A 17,640-nucleotide genomic window follows, 5' to 3' on the forward strand; every position below is an offset into this window, starting at 1 on the left:
AGCTGAAATATCTCCTAAAATTAAGAAGGAGAAAAAAAAAAATAATAATAATTTTTTTGCACGCCGTGTTCTTAATCCTCAGTTCAGGTCTATTTACTTCGAGCCGCTTTAACCCGCTCGTAGTTGCAGGTGCTGTCGTAGCGCTCCAAGTGTTTTTCGTTGGAGGAAACGTGTGCTTAGATGGTTAAGTGCTCTGAAATTTTATCTGTGGATGCAATTCATTGTAGGAAAAGACGTTTGCATAATTAAATATTTACACTGAGGGAAGCCACTCTAAGTTGTCTGAGAGTTGTCCAAATTCGCCGTTCTAAACGAATAGCGCAGCAGGAATGAGCCGGGGCCGCTTTTGCTGAGCGTGAGCTGCTTAAATAAGTGGATTAAAAGTTCTTTACCTTTTTGGAGGAGCTCGCGGAGGTTCTGCAGCTCCCCGTCGATGTTCCGCAGGTGTTTGGTGATGGGGAGAACCTGGTCCCCCGCGATCCCAGCGCCGTCCCGGGCTCCCTTCATGGCCTTTTGCTCAGGTTATGTTTTGGGGCGCACGTCCCCCCCGGTTGCCCCCCATCGCAAGCAGCGTTTTGCAAAAACAACCGGAGACGCAAGACAAAACACGGGGGGGAAAAAACCGGCAGGCGTGGGGCGAATTCTCGCGCTCTCGGCGTTTATTCCTTTTCGAATAGTTGGCGACCGGTGTTTTCCGGAGCAAGTTGGAATTGTCAAGTTTCTTCGCACCCTTTGCAGCAAATGAGAACCCAAATTTAGGAAACTGTTTTCTTAAGGTTTGGATACCAAAAGCAAGCCCCAAATATCCATATGCAGCAGCGTCGCGTTTCCATGCTGGTCTCTGTTATTTACCATCGCATCGGCAAGTACGAGTGTTGGTTTAGGCGAGCTGGAGAGAGCATCTTCCACCGCTTTCGTTACAAAAACTAAAACGCGGACGAGGAAAAAGCCGTCGCCTCTCGGGAGGAACCTCTCGGTTTATCCATAAAGGATAAGCGTGTTGGGATTTGCTGGTGAAACCCGAAAACGGGGCTGGTTGGGCTCCCGAATCTCTGCGGAGACGCCGTCTGCGTGGGACGAGTCTGCAACCCCAGGCAGGTGTCATCGTGCGGATTTTCCACATTCCTCTGTGGCTTTGCTGTGAAATTACTCCCTTCCCCAGGGGATCAGCCCCGTTTTCCTCCTCCTCCCCGGCTTCGTTAACTCTGCGCTGTCTGAAACGCGCTTGTCGCGGAAATAATTAGAACGACGAACCTGGGAAGCGTCTTCGTGCTTCCACGCGCATCGGTTTATTTTATTTTTACAGAACGAGGAGATCGTGGGACCAAGCAAAATGAGAATGACGCGGAACAACTGCCAGGGAGCGTGTTTGAAAAACTAAATCTACCAGAAATTGATTCTTTGCATAACAGATAAATAGATACTGCCCTAAGTGGTCAAATGTCCTATAAATAATAATTAATAAGCCCCATGCAGGAAAGCAGAGCTGAACGTCTTAGCAGCCCCGTGCGATGGATCCGTCATGAGGATTTTCATCTCCGATGGAACTAGAGATGGAGAAATGATCTTTGCGGCCGTTTGGAGGATTTTTTGCGTCCCGCGTCTCCCGACCCGCCGAGCGGCTCCTTGGTTTGCTTCATTGGTTATAAGAAAAGAGTTTTGAACAGAGAAAAATATGATGGTTAAAAAAAAAATAATAAATAAAGGTAGGGCTGGTAAAAGTCCGCGATTAATAATTGAAGACATAAATTCAGGTGGAGAGTTTCCTTTTATCGAACATCAAAGTTCCGTGGGGAGAAGCGGCACCCGGTCAACAGTTAATGACAGGTGAAAATGTCACCTTTTGCCTCCCTCCCATCGTTCCAGGTTCCTAATTTGTGATTTCTGGCTTCTTTAATTAAACACAGCTGTGCTGGCCGCTGCCGCTGCCCGAGGGAAAGGCAATATCGTCCCGAAATGCAATATCGTCTCGTTAGCGACCGTTCCTCCAGCAGGTACGTCACCCGAAAGCACTTTTGGGTTCGATTTGTGCCTTTTCGCGCGGTGTCCGTGCCCTGCGGAGCATCCTGACGGAATTATTCTGCTGTTTCTGTTCCAGGACTTCTCCTCCTTCCCTCCTCTACCTGTCGGACTTGCCGGGCGAATATGGGGAGGATTAAGTGAGAAAACAAGTTGAACGAGCCGCACAGACAGCTCTGTCTGTCCTCAACGTGCAGATCCTACCCGGATCCTCCGCTCATCCCCTGGCGAGACAGCACAGAACAGGGGGGACCAGAAAATAGCAAATTATTCGTCCTTTTCTCCCCTTTCCTCCCCACTTCTCCCATTCTCTTGATTATGGGAAGCACGGGATGTGCGCAGCAGGATCCGTAAATGAGGTTTTTGTCCAAAATGGAAATTTTCAGCGGCGTAACGTGAGCAGCGACATGAGAAATGTCTCAGGACTTGGTGTCAGTCCCTTAAAAAACCCTTTATCGGCTTCTTGTAGGGACTCTGTCCCTGTTGTCATTGTCACAGCTGCTCTGTAGCTCCCTTCTGTGGGGTTTTTTTTACCACAATTCCCATTTTTAAAACTGTTTAGCAAGTCATTTACTGAACGACAGTCTCTACCGGTTATTTTTCTATTCGCTTTTTTGGTAAAGAAATGACAAAGGCGTAACCGTGAGGTTTTTACGACGCTAGGGAGACAAAAAGCGAATGTAACTCGGTCAGGACGGGAATATCCTTATTATCTAACCCAGTCTCCCGACCCGAAAAGCCGCGCGTGGGAGTGGAGCCGCGTTTGCCTTAAAACAATTCACCCGTTGGAAAATCAGTGAGGTTTTTAGCGGAATTCTACGACACAGACACATGTTGCTGTTCGGAGACGACAGCGACAGAGGTGATCGCGACCTCCCGAGTGCCTACGACGCCTCCTCATCTTCCTCTTCCCCCTCCCCGACCTTCGTCTTCTTGTCCAGCTTGTACTTGAGGCGGCGCAGGGGGTCGGTGACGCTCCTCCTGCTCCATTCCTCGAAATCCTCGGCCAGCAGGAAATTCCGATCCACCAGCTCGGCCGCCTCCTGCCAGTTTCGGAAGCAAGCGGGACCCGCTCTCCGGATCTCGTCCACGGCGTTTTCGGCGATCACGTCCCCATTGGGCTTCAGCACCACCACGGCCGGCAGCTCGGACACGGCGAAGCGCAGCTCCAGCTCTCTGTCGGGGCAAAAAAAAACGGGGAAAAAACTCAAATTGGGAAGTGGGGAGCGATGCTCGACGTTCCTCACCCACACCGCTCCTCGTCCTCGCCATCCAGAGGGATTGCCAGCGTTCCCGGTTATGCCAAGCCTATTTACTGGGCTTAATCCGCTCGTTTGGCCGCTGCCGGTAATTAGAGCCTGACGAGGATCTCACGGGGCTGGTGAAGGGGGATTTCGGGTGTGCAAGACACCGAACGGCTGCCGGGACCTTACAGCAGTTAAACAACAGCACGCCTGAGATTTTCGCATCCTCCACGTTTGCCCTCCGAAGGAGCCGGGAATAATTCTCGGTGTTAATTGCAGTGCTAATGAGGTCCGTGTGTCCAATCCGCCTGGCTGCGTCTGTCGTTCACGCTCCGTTCTGCCCGCGGGGCCGGACGAGGTGGCTTTTAGGGTTATAAATAGCGCGTTAGAAAATCAGAATACGAACCTTATCAGCAAAAAAGCCAGATGGAAGGAAGAGAAAGTGCTTTTGCTTTACAAATCGGTGCGGCCAAGGAGCGTCAACGTTTTTTCCGTTAACGCACCGCGCTCGCCGCGCCAGCGGGGACTGAAAATGAGGGGAAAACGTCTGGGAAAGGGTTTGAATGCCCGAAAATGCCGCTCCGAGAGGGGTTTTGCGGGCCGTACCTGCTGAAGGCGTCCCCGAAGGGCAGCGCCAGCCAGCGCTTGGGCATCGTCCTGAGGAAGCGGCTCTGCTGCTCCTCGGTCTCGTCCCGGGACACGTAGACCAGGCCCAGCTGGGACGCCCGTTCCACGTAGAACTGGTCGGTGAGGCGCAGGAAGAAGTCGCGGAGCAGCGGGGCGAAGCGGCGGCAGCGCGGGCACTGCCCCGACCCGAAGAACAGCAGCAGCACCTTGTTGTCCAGCGCCCGCAGCAGCTCCCGCTCCGTGTCCAGCTCGTCCCGTTCCCGGTTGGCCAGCAGGACCTTCCCGGTGAACAGGGCGGCCATGGGTGGGGGGCTCGGGGGGTGCTCGGCGGTGGGAAGGGGTGCGGAGCCCCCCCGGAGTCCCCCCCAGGAGCCTCCGATCCCGGGGTTAATGAGCGCGGATTTGCCCGGAGCAGCCGGTAATCGGCTTAACCGGGGAGGCCAGCGCCCGGGGGGCGGTGCCGGAGACCCCCGGGCGGGTGAGATGCACGGGGCCGGGGGAACGTGGGCAGCGCCGGTTACGGGCTATGGGAACCCGGCTGTTCTGTCCCGGGTGGTCCCGGCGCTGTGGGGTCCCGGTCGGTGCCGGTCCCGGGGTCCCTGGGTGGGGATGTGCAGGGCCGGGGGAACGTGGGCAGCACCAGTCCCGGGTGTGCGGGTCCCGGGCACAGCCGGGGTCGTGGGGTCCCGGGTGTGTCGGTCCCGGGGGTCCCCGCGGGGAGGGTTTCGGGGCCGCGGGAACATGGGCTGTGGGAACCCGGGTGTGTCGGTACCGGTCGGTCCCGGTGCCACGGTCCCCGGGGAGAGGGTTTGCGGGTCCAGGGGAACGTGGGAAGTGCCGGTCCCGGGTGTGGGAACCTGGATGTGTCGGTACCGGGGCTGGGGGTCCCGGTCGGTGCCGGTCTCGGAGCCGTGGGGTGTTGATCCCAGGGCTGGGGGGTCCCGGTCGGTGCCGGTCATGGGGCTGGGGGTCCCGGTCGGTGCCGGTCTCGGAGCCGTGGGGTGTTGATCCCAGGGCTGGGGGGTCCCGGTCGGTGCCGGTCTCGGAGCCGTGGGGTGTTGATCCCAGGGCTGGGGGGTCCCGGTTGGTGCCAGTCGTGGGTCTGGGGGGTCCCGGTCGGTGCTGGTCCCGGGTCTGGGGGTCCCGGTCGGTGCCGGCCCCGGGCCGTGCCTAAACCGGGTGTGCGTGCCAGGTAGTGCCGGTCTGGGGTCCCCCGGGGTGTGCGTGTTCTGGGCCGTGGGAACGTTTGCGGGCGCCACGCGGTGCCGGTACGGACACGAACGACGGGTTCCCAAACCGCCCGTTAAACCCCGGGAAGACAGAGACCCGCCCCGCGGTTCTGCCCGTCCCGGGGCTGCAGCAGCGTCCGGCCGGGGTGACACCGGGAGAAACGGGGGGCACCGGGAGGGGCGGGGCGATACCGGGAGGGGCGGGGCGATACCGGGAGGGGCGGGGCACTGGTCCACTCCTCTGCGCCCCGCCCCTCCCGGTGTCGCCCCGCCCCTCCAGGCGTTGCCCCGCCCCTCCCGGTGTCGCCCCGCCCCTCTGCGGCAACGCCTCGTGGGCGTTCCCCACGCCCCTCCGCCTCGCCCAATCCGAAGCCAGCAGCTGCACCGCCGGCCAATAGCGCATCGCGTTTCCCCCCAGTCCCGCCCCTCGGAGGGGCGGTGACGTCTGCGTGAGGGGCGGGGCCGCAGCTGAGGCGGCGGCTGAGGCGGGAGCGGGAGCAGGTGCCGCTGGCGCCGCTGAGGTAACGGGCCCGGGGCGGCCCCGAGCGGCTCCGCCGCCCTCCCGAGCGCTGCCCGCCGGCCCGGCCCTCCGCAGCATGCACCCGGCGGGGGTCTGCGCCGCCTCGCTGGGCTCCCTGGGGCTGCTGCGCTTCCTGGGCGCCCCCTGGCCCTGGAGCTTGGCCGCCACACTCGGCGTGTGCCTGGGCGGCGGGGGATGGCGGCTGCTGCGCCTGCTCTTCAGGACGGCTCCGCGGGACCTCTTGTAAGTGCGGGGGGGTGGTGTCGAGCCGGGTTCGCTGCCCTTAAGCCCGACCTAGGCTGGGCTTTACCTGCTCGGCCTCGGGAGCAGCGAGCGCAGGGACGCGGGACCTTCCCCTGTGGAGGGAGCCGGGGGGTGATACCGGGCCTGGCACCCCCTGAGCTCAGAGAGGGGGTGAACCCGTCCTAAAACACTTAGTCTAGACTAAGAGCTTATGGCGTGAAGGGCCGGGAAGTCCCCAGCGGCCTCCGCGTCTCCTGGGAACCCGTCACGCTTAATTCCCTGGTTTTTTAGGCCTCGGGGAGGATCTGCCTTTATTCCCAAGGACTCGGGGCTCCTGCCAGCTGGGCCGTCAAGAGCTGTTTCCTCCCATGGCCTGGCCAGCTGGGAATAATGGCAGAAAAGAAACCGGACGGAATAAAGCCCTTGAAGGCTCTGGAAAGCGCAGCTCCGCGGTTCAAAGGCTCCTCTGTTCTGCCTTTGGCACAGCCAGCGTAAGGTCACCGGGACAGTCCCGCTCGGCCGGTGCCAGCGGCTCCTTTGGGCAGCGCTCCCGTCCCCCCCGCCGGGGTTTGCCTGCGCTAATATTAAACGACCTTTCAAGTTTCTGGGGATCCTTCCAAACCCCTTGTTGCACAATGATTTCATGTTTGAATGGTGGAAAAACACCGCCTTCCATCTTCCTCCAGGAAGGAAAGGGGGTCTGTTGGGTTTATCCTCATTCTAGTATAAAATTTATTTTCATATCTAAGTTATAACTCGTAGAAAAAGCCAACGCGCCCCTAAAAATAGTTTCCTCCAGGACAACATAAGTTGAAGTTCAAACAACAACTTTCGCTGCTTGAACTGTGTCAGAGTTTAACTTGCAGCTGCTGCCTTGGAGACTTAAAATAATTATGTAAATTACAGAAGATAAAAAAAGTCCCATTACAGCAGTTTGGTTTGTCCTTTTACTGAGGAGTTGCTCTTCATTGTATCAAATACCCGCAGAGGCTGCCATTCTTTCCTTGGTGAGGCACCACCGTCTGTAAACTCTGTTTGAGCCACTGTCAAGGTGAAGGTAGATTTCCCGTGATTTACAGCGTGAAAAGCACCAGAGGGTTGTTGTATACTGTTTCTTTAACGTTAAAATTGTTGTTTTCTGTAGAGCAGCAGCGATTCCAAGTCCCAGTTCCAGGGGACTCTCACGTGGAGCACGTGCATCCTGCCCGTGTCCCTTCTAACCCCGCAACTGCGCCGAAAATTAACACGTTGCACTCTGTCTTTGCTGCAGCGGCCTCGTGGTGCTGCTACAAGTCAAGTACGAGTTGCGAAAGCACCAAAAAGCCAAAAGCACCGTCCCCAAGATGTTCCAGGATGTCGTCCGCAGGCACCCTGACAAAACAGCCCTGATTTACGAGGCGACCGGGGAGCACTGGACCTTCCGGAGGCTGGATGAATATTCCAACGCCGTGGGCAACTATTTCCAGCAGCAAGGCTTCCTCCCGGGCGATGTGATCGCTGTTTTCATGGAGAGTCGCCCCGAGTTTGTCGGGCTCTGGCTGGGGATGGCGAAAATTGGCGTGGAGGCGGCTCTGATTAACTTCAACCTGCGGCTGGACTCTCTGGTTTACTGCATGATGACGTCAGGCGCCAAGGCCGTGATTTTCGGCGCGGAGCTGTCGTCAGGTGAGACGCGACTCGTGTTCGCTCGGGCTTCAGTAAATCGGAGATCGACTAAACTAAAAAAAATCATATCCGACCGTGTGAAAAGCTAAAGAAGGCACTAAATGTCCCGGTTACAAAAGGCAGAAGCGTTTGGTGAGTATCCGAGGAGCGTTTCGAGCGGAGTTTGGTTTTATCTGCTGGCGTCTTCCTGATTTTGTGGTGCCCAAAGTGACCTCGTTGCTTTGTTGGATCTGGAAAAGTGAATCGAGAAGTGGAGGTACGTGCTGCAAGGCTCCGTTTTCTTCTGCAAAGCCACAAGGCTCATTTTTCATTTGCTCTGTTAATACTCTTTGCTGAACGCCGCATGTTCTGCCGCAGGTTTGTCGGTGACTGCTGGTTTTAAACACATCCCCATTTCTCTGATCAGCCCTGGTTTTGGGGTGCAATCAGACATTCCACGGATTATTTTTGCCAGCGCCTAAAGCGTTATGTTTGTTGCAAAAGCGATTTGTTTTGTCTTGCAGCCATATGCGAAGTGAACGGGATGCTGGGGAAGAACATGGCCAAGTTCTGCTCCGGCGACTACAACCCCGACGTCGTCCCTGCGGAGACGCAGCATCTTGATCCTCTCCTGAGCGCGATGTCGAAATCGCCCCCGGCTCAGATTCCACTCAAAGGTTTAGACGGTAATTTTATCTGTGAATTTTATTTCTCGGCGTGATGCGTGCGAGAGCTGGACAAGGTGACAGCAAAATGAGAAAACTGAAGCAAGAGCCGGGGATTAAATCAATCCAGTTTGAGGTCACAAATAGAAGAAAGGAGAAAAAAAAGAGATTAAAAAAAATATAAGGTCCCAGTTCTGGGGTTCTCTGGGTTAAGTTCCTCATTGTCCGAGATTTCCAAGCTTTATGTAATTAATTTGTTTAGTACCTGGAGGAGGGAAATTGGTGCCTTCCCAAAGACAACGGGAACTCCCACCAGAGTTACCCCTCCCTTGGCAAGCTTGGCAAATCCACCTCATTTGTCTGTAGCCTTAAAACCCAAACCAAAACCCAAGCCCAAGCCTAGAACACAAACCAAAGCCCCAAGCCCAAGATCCAAAGCCTAGAACACAACCCAAAGGCCCAAACCAAAGCCTAGGACACAACTCAAAGGCCCAAACTCAACCCAAAGCCTACAACACAACCCAAAGACTCAAACTCAACCCAAAGCCTACAACACAAACCCAAGCCCCAGATCCAACCCAAAGCCTAGAACACAAACCCAAGCCCAAGATCCAAACCAAACCCAAGCCACAAACCCAAGCCCAAGACCCAATCCAAAGCCTAGAACACAAACCCAAGCCCAAGATCCAAACCCAAGCCTAGAACACAAACCCAAGCCTAAAACACAAACCAGAGCCCCAAAGCCTAGAACACAAACCCAAGCCTCAAACTCAAACTAAAGCCTAGAACCCAAACCAAAGCCCAAAACCCAAACTGAAGCCTAGAACCCAACCCGAAGCCCCGAACCCAACCCAAAGCCTAGAACCAAACCCCAACCCAAACCCCGTGGGGGTTTCCCGGGTGGCTGAGAAGGGCCCGTCTGACGCCGCTTTCCCCTCCAGACCGGCTCTTCTACATCTACACGTCGGGGACCACGGGGATGCCCAAAGCCGCCATCGTGGTGCACAGCAGGTGAGGGCACACGCGGCTCCGGCGCCCCGGACCCCTCGTTCCGCCCGTCATCGCGCCGTGTCCTCGCAGGTATTACCGCATCGCAGCCTTCGGCTACTACGCCTACAGGATGCGGCCGGAGGACGTCGTCTACAACTGCCTCCCGCTCTACCACTCCGCAGGTGAGCGGCTTCGCCCTCCTCCTCGCTCGTCCATCTGTCCTGGCCGCGGGACGGATGGACGGATGGACCTCGCTGTCCCGTCCCAGCGGGCAGGTTTAGGGACGAGTTTGCTCTGAACGTGACGCGCGCCCTGAGTTAACTCCGGGTATTTCTGCGCGGCGAAGCGAATGACAAACGATCGCTCCAGGGGTCCAATTCAATAATGGATTTACTAAAAGCACGCGGTGGGCTACAAATTACAGCAATTAGCGACTCGCCAAAAGTATAACGTCACAAAACTTGTCAATACATTGACAGCAAAAGCTCTTCTAAAAAACAGTGGATTGGCAACAATTAGTAACTATAATGCGAAACTTAACAAGACTTTAGCAGCAGAACTTACAATGATGTTACCTTTATATGTTCAAGAAGAAGGAAAAGAGAGAGAGAAGGAAAACTAAGATATCAGAGTGAGAGATCAGCGCTCCACAGGCCGATCGCTCCTGCGACGTCCTTGTTGATGATTTACACGTGAGAGGTCGTTTTATAACCCAGTTCATTGACACATGAGACAGGAGAGGGCGGTTCGTCTCCTCCCTTGGTTCGCCCTTCATGCTAATTAGGGAAGACTCTTCTGGAAGTGGGTCTGGGGTCTTCAGACAAGGGGAACATTCACGGTACTGACCAGAAGGGAGTTGTTTTACCCGTCAGGTTCGTGGTTTCTTCTGGTAGTTGGTTGTCCAACAGGTGGTTTCATTTCCATCATCCCAATTAGGCCGCGAGGCCTTCACAGCGACGCTGTTAATTACCTCTGTCTTAAAAAATCTTTCACGAAACCTTGGGAAAGAAAAGCCAAAGGGTCTGAATCCACAGCCCAAAGTATCAAAACCGAGATGTTTAAGGTGTAACGTCGTTCTTTGTTTCCACTGGGATGGGGGCAGCGCTTTGAGGCGGTGACGCTCGCACCGTGTTTTGCAGGGAACATCATGGGAGTCGGGCAGTGTCTGCTCCACGGCCTCACCGTGGTCATCAAGAAGAAGTTCTCGGCCAGTCGCTTCTGGGACGACTGCGCCAAATACCGCTGCACGGTGAGGGCTCCGCCGGCGCCGCCGTATTGCGGCCGATGTTTAATTATCCACCTCCAGATCGTTCCCTGGTCATATATCAAAGTGCCCACGTCATGGCGGCTTCAAACTGCCGCGACCACTTTAGGCACGCGGGACTTTTTCTAAAGCCTTTTCTCCATCTCCTGCTTCCCCTTCGTACCGTCGTCAGCTTGAAAAACACAAATTTCCCTCCCGTTCCGCTGCGGGAAAGCTCTGCCAGGATTTACCCACTGCAGGGTGATCCACAGAGGAATTCTCCTGGCATTTCGCAGCCCATGAACATGGATTTGTGTTTATATCAGTGTTTACCTTCTAATTTAAGCAGCTCTTTCTCCTCCCCGGGGTTTTCTTGCCCTTCCCCCTCCCCTGGCAGTATTTATTTACTCAGAGCCAGTAATTGGATCTTCACTCCGACCGCGTTGTGCTGCATCCAACTCTTAGTTTACGATTGACCGCTCCTCCCCTTAACCTTCCTCGAGATCTTTTCGTCGCCGATTAAAGTGCGAGGGGTTTTTATTTGTACGATATCTTTATTTGCACCGAGGGATCCCTCCTCCTTTTTCCTTGCGGCTTCCAACGGGCGCTTGGACCGTCGCCTACGCTTTGTGGCCAAAAAAAAATCCCACCTTGAACTTGCAAAACCCCCACGCTTTACTCAAATCCGTGTTCCACGCGGCGCGTCGGCCTCGCGCTCGGCCTTTTCCAGGGCGCTGGAAGCGTCGCCCAAAGCCTGAGCGATGTTTTTGTGTTTACCGCTTCAGATTATTCAGTATATCGGGGAAATCTGCAGGTACCTTCTGAACCAGCCGGTGCGAGAGGCCGAATCGCAGCACTGCGTGCGGCTGGCGGTGGGCAACGGGCTGAGACCCACCATATGGGAGGATTTTACCAAACGCTTCCGAATTAAGCAGATCGGGGAGTTCTACGGAGCCACCGAGTGTAACTGCAGCATCGCCAACCTGGACGGGAAGGTGAGGAGGAGGAGCCGCAAGGGGAAAAGCTCCGCCAGCTTCTCCCACTCCCCGTCTGGGGTGGGAATTTGGGGTGAAACACAGAAAAACCCGGGGAAAAGGTCTTCCATTTGTTTTTTTCCTTCTGTGTCTTTCGGAAGGTCGGTGCCTGTGGTTTCAACAGCCGCATTTTGCCCAACGTTTACCCCATTCGTTTGGTGAAGGTGAACGAGGACACGATGGAGCCGGTCCGGGATTCTGGCGGGTTGTGCATCCCCTGCGGCCCAGGTGAGCATTAAACCCACACTCTAATTGCGAAATTTTGTTCTAAAAATATATATATTAGAAGCTCCGGCTGGTTTAGAGGCTTTCTAGGTCATTTTACGGGTTTTTCACTTCCGAAGATGGCTCAGTTCAGTGACTGAACATCTTTTTGTGCGCACAACGCGGAGCTCGCGGCGCGGGTGATGATTGTCCCGTGATTGTCATCCTGTGACTATCGTCCCGTGACGATTGATGGTCCCGTGATGATCGTCCCGTGATGATCGATGATCCCATGACAACTGATCATCCCATGCTGACGGTCCCATGATGATCATCCTGTGATTATCATCCCGTGACGATGGTCCCGTGAGGATCGATGGTCCCATGATGATCATCCCGTGATGATGATCCTGTGATGATCGGGATTCCCGTGACGATCATCCTATGCTTATCATTCTGTAATTATCGTCCCATGACGATCATCCTGTGATTATCATCCCATGACGATGGTCCCGTGAGGATCGATGGTCCCATGATGATCGTCCCGTGATGATTGTCCTGTGATGATGATCCTGTGATGATCGGGATTCCCGTGATTATCATCCTGTGATTGTCATCCTGTGATTATCATCCCGTGACAATGGTCCCGTGAGGATCAATGGTCCCATGATGATCGTCCTGTGACGATCGTCCCGTGATGATGATCGGGATTCCCGTGACGATCATCCTGTGATTATCGTCCCATGACAATGGTCCCATGAGGATCGATGGTCCCATGATGATTGTCCCATGATGATGATCCTGTGATGATCGGGATTCCCGTGACGATCATCCTATGATTATCATCCCGTGATGATCGATGGTCCTGTGACGATCGTCCCGTCATCCCGGGACGATCGATGATGGTCCCGGGACGATTGCCCCATGCTGATCCCATTCCCCGCAGGAGAACCGGGGCTGCTGGTGGGGCAGATCGACCAGCGGGACCCGCTGCGCCGCTTCGACGGCTACGTCAGCCCCAGCGCCACCAGCAAGAAGATCGCCCGCGACGTGCTGCGCAAGGGCGACCAGGCCTACCTCTCAGGTACCTCCCGCTGCGCTTTTTCAGACAAACCACCCGCTTCAGCTTCTTTTCCAACCAAAACAATAATTCCCTAGATGCGTCAGGGTTTAGAAGTCACCGTCTGTTTCGGATTTTAAAGAAATCAATGTTTCAAAGAGGGAGAGATTTATTTTTCCCCTCTTTTCCTGCTGTCTGCCATAACGAGGGTGGGATGTCATTCTGCGCTCCCCTGGGACGAAAAACGGGGCGACACTGAGCAGACACAACCCCGAGTGCTGCCCAACTTGAACCCTGAGGTGGTTTTGGGTGTTTTCCCCGTTGCAGGAGACGTGCTGGTGATGGATGAGCTGGGTTACATGTATTTCAAGGACCGCGGCGGGGACACGTTCCGCTGGCGCGGGGAGAACGTCTCCACCACCGAGGTGGAGGGAACGCTGAGCCACATCCTCAACCAGACGGATGTCGCCGTGTACGGGGTGGAAGTACCAGGTAAAACAGCGAGTCGGAGCTCGCGGGACTCGGGGAGGAAGGAAAATATTGGGTAAACGCAGCAGAATCGGTGTCAGAACAGCTGGAAATCGGTAACCCAAAATATAACCCAAAAATGAAAAGATAGGAGTCAAACGGTGGAGTTTGACGCATTCTGAGCAGCAGCAAAAAAATCGAAAGCTGGCGGCGCAATTCGATTTGTGTCTTAAAAAGGATTTTCAGTCAGCTCCGAAGCTCCCGGGGCTCTTGGATCGTCCCGGGACGGGGCGTCGAGGGGGGCGGAAAGGTGAGAAAACCGATGGAAACACAACTGGAGGAGAGGCGGGAGGGAAATCCCCGCGTCCCCACCCGTTCCGCGTCTCGCCAGCTCCGCTGTGTTGTTGCAGGGGTGGAGGGCAAAGCCGGGATGGCGGCGATCGCCGACCCCAAGGCCGAGCTCAACCCCAAGGTCCTGTACCAGGAGCTGCAGAAGGTTTTGCCGTCGTACGCCCGGCCCGTCTTCCTCCGGCTCCTGCCCCAGGTCGACACCACAGGTACCGGCGATCGGATGAGAAATCAGCATTTCCAGCCCCGTATTATTAAAAAAAAAAAAAATTATATACATATATACACATATATACACATGTATATATATATAAAGATAGAGGAACAACTCCACCCAAATCAGCTGCTCTTTTGCTGCTGCGTTTTCTGTTTCCGATTTCCCAGGAATTTTACTGGGTTTTACCACCCCCTGTGTGAGGAGGATGAAAAATCGCACCGAGTTTATATAAGAACTCGGTAACGATCAGGCTAACGAGCTTTGGGTTGCCGAAATGCCGAGGCAAAACTGCAGAATAGAAATAAACGCCGCCCCTGCCGTTTCCTCCTCGCTCGGATGACTAAGACGTCTTTTTGACGCGGTTTTATTTTTTTGTTGTTCTTTTTCGAAGGTACATTTAAGATTCAGAAAACCCGCTTACAGAGGGAAGGCTTCGACCCCCACCAGACCTCGGATCGCTTGTATTTCCTGGATCTAAAGCTGGGAAAATACGTCCCGCTGGACGAACGCCTTTATGAGAGGATTTGTTCTGGAAAAGCCGCTTTATGATCTGGCGGCGTTTGGCTTTTTCGAGGAAAACTACGACTAATGGGAGGGACGGGACGGATTCCCGCGAGGTCCTTCCCCGGGGAAGCTCCTGACCCGGCGTCTCCCCGACTCGAGTGCATTAACCCGACGTCCCATTAACCTCTAGAGAGTATTTTTGTAACCGCTGCTGCCGGAGTTATTCACCGAGGTACCCGCGGGGGCTTCTTGCTGCTCCGTCTCCCAGCTCTACTCACTGACTTAGACGGTTTTTAACCTCACTTGTGTTAGGTCGCGTTTTAACCACCCGCGGGCTGTGCCCTTAGGGCGTTTAAAAAAATAAATAAAGGACTTTGGCGGGTGCGGAGGGTGGTGACAGCACGGGGGCTGGTGGCTGAGGCCTCACCGAGCCCGCCTGGGCCTTTGTGCTTGGATCGTGGACAAGCGAGCACCGGGTAAAGCTGCGTGAGCTCCGCCGGCCTCCGTCTCCCTTTTTCCGCCGGGGTCTTTACGCGAGGCCGGGGATTGGGGGGGGGAGGACTAGGCCGCGCGTTGCTAGGGAACAGAGCGGGGCGTAGCGCGCTACTTCCGGCGCGCAGACAGCGTCACTTCCGGCGCGCCGCTCCCCGCCGGTGCTATGGCGGGCCGCGTCTCGGTGTTCCCGTCCCCGCAGGCCCTGGGCCCGGCCCTGGCGCGGCTGGTGGCCGAGCGGGCGGCGGCGGCGGGCGGGCGCTTCTCGCTGGCGCTCTCGGGCGGGAGCCTGGTGGGGCTGCTCTCCCGGGACCTCCCCGCCGCCGTCGCCGCCGCCGGTCCCGCCGCCCCGGCCCGCTGGCTCGTGGCGTTTTGTGACGAGCGGCTCGTGCCGCCCGAGCACCCGGACAGCACGTGCGGGGCCTACGAGGTGAGCGGGCCGGGCCCCCGCCCCCCGGGCCCCCCGGGCCCCCCGGCCCGGGCCCCCCGCCCTCCCCGGGCCCCCCCGGCCCGGGCCCCCCGCCCTCCCCGGGCCCCCCCGGCCCGGTCTCCCCGCTCACCGGCCGCTCCCCGCAGGCGCAGCTGCTGCCGCGGCTGCCGGGCCCGGGCCCGCGGGTCCTGAGCGTCACCCCCGGGCTGGGCCCCGACGCCGCCGCCGATGACTACGCGGAGCAGCTGCGACAGGTACCGGCCCCGGGACGGATGCGTTAACCCCCCCCGGCTCCAGCGCCCGTTCCCCGGTTCCGTGTCCCATTTCCCCCCCGGGTTCCGTGTCCCGTTCTCCCCCCCGGGTTCCGTGTCCCGTTCCCCAGTTCTGTATCCCATTTCCCCGCCGGGTTCCGTGTCCCATTTCCCCCCCAATCCCGTGTCCCGTTCTCCCCCCCGGTTCCCTGTCCCGTTCCCCAGTTCTGTATCCCATTTCCCCGCCGGGTTCCGTGTCCCATTTTCCCCCTGGTCCTGTTCCCCCCGCCCAGTTCCGTGTCCCGTTTTCCCCCCGGTCCCATGTCCCATTCCCCGGTTCCGCGTCTCACTTCCCCGCTCAGTTCCATGTCCTGTTTCCCAGTCCCGTGTCCCATTTCCCTCCAGGTCCCGTTGCCCCCCTGGTTCCATGTCCCATTTTTCCCCCAGTCCCGTGTCCCATTCCCCGGTCCCATGTCCCGTTTCCCCCCCGGTTCCGTGTCTCGTTTCCCCCCCGGTTCCGTGTTCCGGTCCCCGGCTCCATCTCTCTCTCCCGCAGGCGTTCCCGGGCCAGGACGTGCCGGTTTTCGACCTGGTGCTGCTGGGCGTGGGGCCGGATGGACACACGGGATCCCTGTTCCCGGGGCACCGGCTGCTGCGGGTGAGCGGGACCCCCGGGACCCCCGGGACCTGCACCGGGAACCTGCGAACGGTGTCAGGACGGCGGCTCCTGGTGTCGCGTGTTAACAAATGACGCAAAAAAACCTTTTGTGGGGAAAAAACCCCGACAGACACGTTGGGTTTGGCTCATCCACTGGGTTGTTTCTTGCAAAATTTGTCCTGATCAGGGGAGTTTTGGGGTAATAACAATATATATAAAGATATAGGAACAACTCCAGCTAAGTCAGCTGCTCTTTTGCTGCTGCATTTTCTGTTTCTGATTTCCCAGGAATTTTACTGGGTTTTACCACCCCCTGCCTGAGCAGGATTAAAAATCACACTGAGTTTATATAAAAACTTGGTAACGATCAGGTTAAGGAGTTGGGGGGGCTGGAGACCCTCGGTCACCCCAACAACCGCTGCTCCCCCCCAGCCTGGCTTTTTCTGACGCTGCTTTGGGGTTTTTTTTCCCCTCTTTTTTATTTTTATGTTTCTGCTCTTCCAGGAGACGCAGAAAATCGTCGCCGCCATCACCGACTCGCCGAAGCCGCCGCCGCAGCGGGTGACGCTGACGCTGCCGGTGCTGAACGCGGCGCGGACGGTCGTGTTCGTGGCCACGGGGGGGGCCAAGGCCGCCGTCCTGAAGGTTCGTACCCAAAAACCGTTCGTTTTAACAAAACCCCCCGGGGCGTTTGGGGGAGACGGGGCGGGGTTCAGCGGCCGGGGGGCGGTTTGTGTGTCCCTGTCACCGTCCCCTCTCCCGGCAGCGTATTCTGGAGGGGGGGCAGGACCAGGACGAGCCCCTCCCGGCCGCGCTGGTGCGGCCGCGCTCGGGGCAGCTCCACTGGTTCCTGGACGCGGCGGCGGCCGCGGCGCTGACGGTGCCGGTGGAGAAACACCCCGGGGACGCGGTGGAGAAACACCCCGGGGACGGGGATGGCGGCGCTGGCCGGTGACGTTCACCCCGTGGCACGAAACGTTTTTCTTTTAAACTCACTCTGGACCAAACGGGGCTTCGCCGAGCGCGAGTTCCCACGCGACGATTCGTCCGGTTCGGCGGGGCCGGGTCGGAACCGCGGGGGTGACGGGGACGAACGGTTCGTTCCGGTCGCTGTGGCGCAAAAGGGGGCGGGACAGTAAACGGGCGGATTCCGGGTCTTTTTTCGTCGTTATTTTTCCTCCTGGCTGCGAAAATGAGACGGGGTTGGGGAGGGAGACGGGGGTGGGACTGGGGACAGGAAGGGGCAGGGGACACGGATTTGGGGACAGGGATTTGGGGACACAGGTTTGGGGACGGGGGGGCTGGGATGGGGCAGAGGACACAGATTTGGGGACAGATTTGGGGACACAGGTTTGGGGACAGGGAGGGGCCGGGGGCACAGATTTGGGGACAGGGAGGGGGGCACAGATTTGGGGACACAGATTTGGGGACAGGGAGGGGGACACAGATTTGGGGACACAGATTTGGGGACAGGGAGGGGCCGGGGGCACAGATTTGGGGACAGGGAGGGGGGCACAGATTTGGGGATGCAGATTTGGGGACAGGGAGGG

General features: G+C 57.0%; 3 protein-coding genes across 4 annotated transcripts; 2 read left to right on the top strand and 1 right to left on the bottom strand.

Moving 5' to 3' along the window:
- Positions 1-2,903: 2,903 nt before the first annotated feature.
- NXNL1 (nucleoredoxin like 1) lies at positions 2,904-4,192 on the bottom strand. Its single transcript, XM_065654957.1, has 2 exons — positions 3,870-4,192; positions 2,904-3,195 (listed from the first exon to the last, which is right to left on the bottom strand). The coding sequence occupies exons 1-2, from the start codon at positions 4,190-4,192 to the stop codon at positions 2,904-2,906; spliced, it is 615 nt and encodes a 204-aa protein (XP_065511029.1).
- A 1,387-nt stretch (positions 4,193-5,579) lies between these two features.
- Positions 5,580-14,762, top strand: SLC27A1 (solute carrier family 27 member 1). 2 transcript variants are annotated; one of them, XM_065655033.1, is made up of 12 exons: positions 5,580-5,882; positions 7,153-7,547; positions 8,051-8,212; positions 9,133-9,202; positions 9,272-9,363; positions 10,321-10,430; positions 11,210-11,419; positions 11,560-11,686; positions 12,609-12,746; positions 13,050-13,214; positions 13,601-13,747; positions 14,147-14,762. In XM_065655033.1, exons 1-12 carry the CDS (start codon positions 5,716-5,718, stop codon positions 14,302-14,304), a joined length of 1,941 nt encoding a protein of 646 aa, XP_065511105.1. In that variant the 5' UTR covers positions 5,580-5,715; the 3' UTR covers positions 14,305-14,762. The 2 variants fall into 2 exon arrangements, with proteins under 2 accessions (XP_065511105.1, XP_065511106.1); XM_065655034.1 differs by having other exon boundaries at positions 13,094-13,214; positions 14,147-14,239.
- A 155-nt stretch (positions 14,763-14,917) lies between these two features.
- Positions 14,918-17,239, top strand: PGLS (6-phosphogluconolactonase). Its single transcript, XM_065654920.1, has 5 exons — positions 14,918-15,181; positions 15,328-15,435; positions 15,989-16,090; positions 16,595-16,735; positions 16,857-17,239. Exons 1-5 carry the CDS (start codon positions 14,918-14,920, stop codon positions 17,043-17,045), a joined length of 804 nt encoding a protein of 267 aa, XP_065510992.1. The 3' UTR covers positions 17,046-17,239.
- Positions 17,240-17,640: the final 401 nt, after the last annotated feature.

The sequence above is a fragment of the Caloenas nicobarica genome, chromosome 36, assembly GCF_036013445.1.
Source record: "Caloenas nicobarica isolate bCalNic1 chromosome 36, bCalNic1.hap1, whole genome shotgun sequence".
NCBI lineage: Eukaryota > Metazoa > Chordata > Aves > Columbiformes > Columbidae > Caloenas > Caloenas nicobarica.

Coding starts and splice junctions, on each gene's coding strand:
- NXNL1 (XM_065654957.1), bottom strand. CDS start 4,192: ATGGCCGCCCTGTTCACCGGGAAGGTCCTGCTGGCCAACCGGGAACGG. Junction 3,196..3,869: donor TTCGGGGACGCCTTCAGCAG/GTACGGCCCGCA, acceptor TTGCCCCGACAG/AGAGCTGGAGCTGCGCTTCG.
- PGLS (XM_065654920.1), top strand. CDS start 14,918: ATGGCGGGCCGCGTCTCGGTGTTCCCGTCCCCGCAGGCCCTGGGCCCG. Junction 15,182..15,327: donor GCACGTGCGGGGCCTACGAG/GTGAGCGGGCCG, acceptor CGCTCCCCGCAG/GCGCAGCTGCTGCCGCGGCT. Junction 16,736..16,856: donor CCAAGGCCGCCGTCCTGAAG/GTTCGTACCCAA, acceptor CTCTCCCGGCAG/CGTATTCTGGAGGGGGGGCA.
- SLC27A1 (XM_065655033.1), top strand. CDS start 5,716: ATGCACCCGGCGGGGGTCTGCGCCGCCTCGCTGGGCTCCCTGGGGCTG. Junction 9,203..9,271: donor GCCATCGTGGTGCACAGCAG/GTGAGGGCACAC, acceptor GTGTCCTCGCAG/GTATTACCGCATCGCAGCCT. Junction 10,431..11,209: donor GCGCCAAATACCGCTGCACG/GTGAGGGCTCCG, acceptor TTACCGCTTCAG/ATTATTCAGTATATCGGGGA.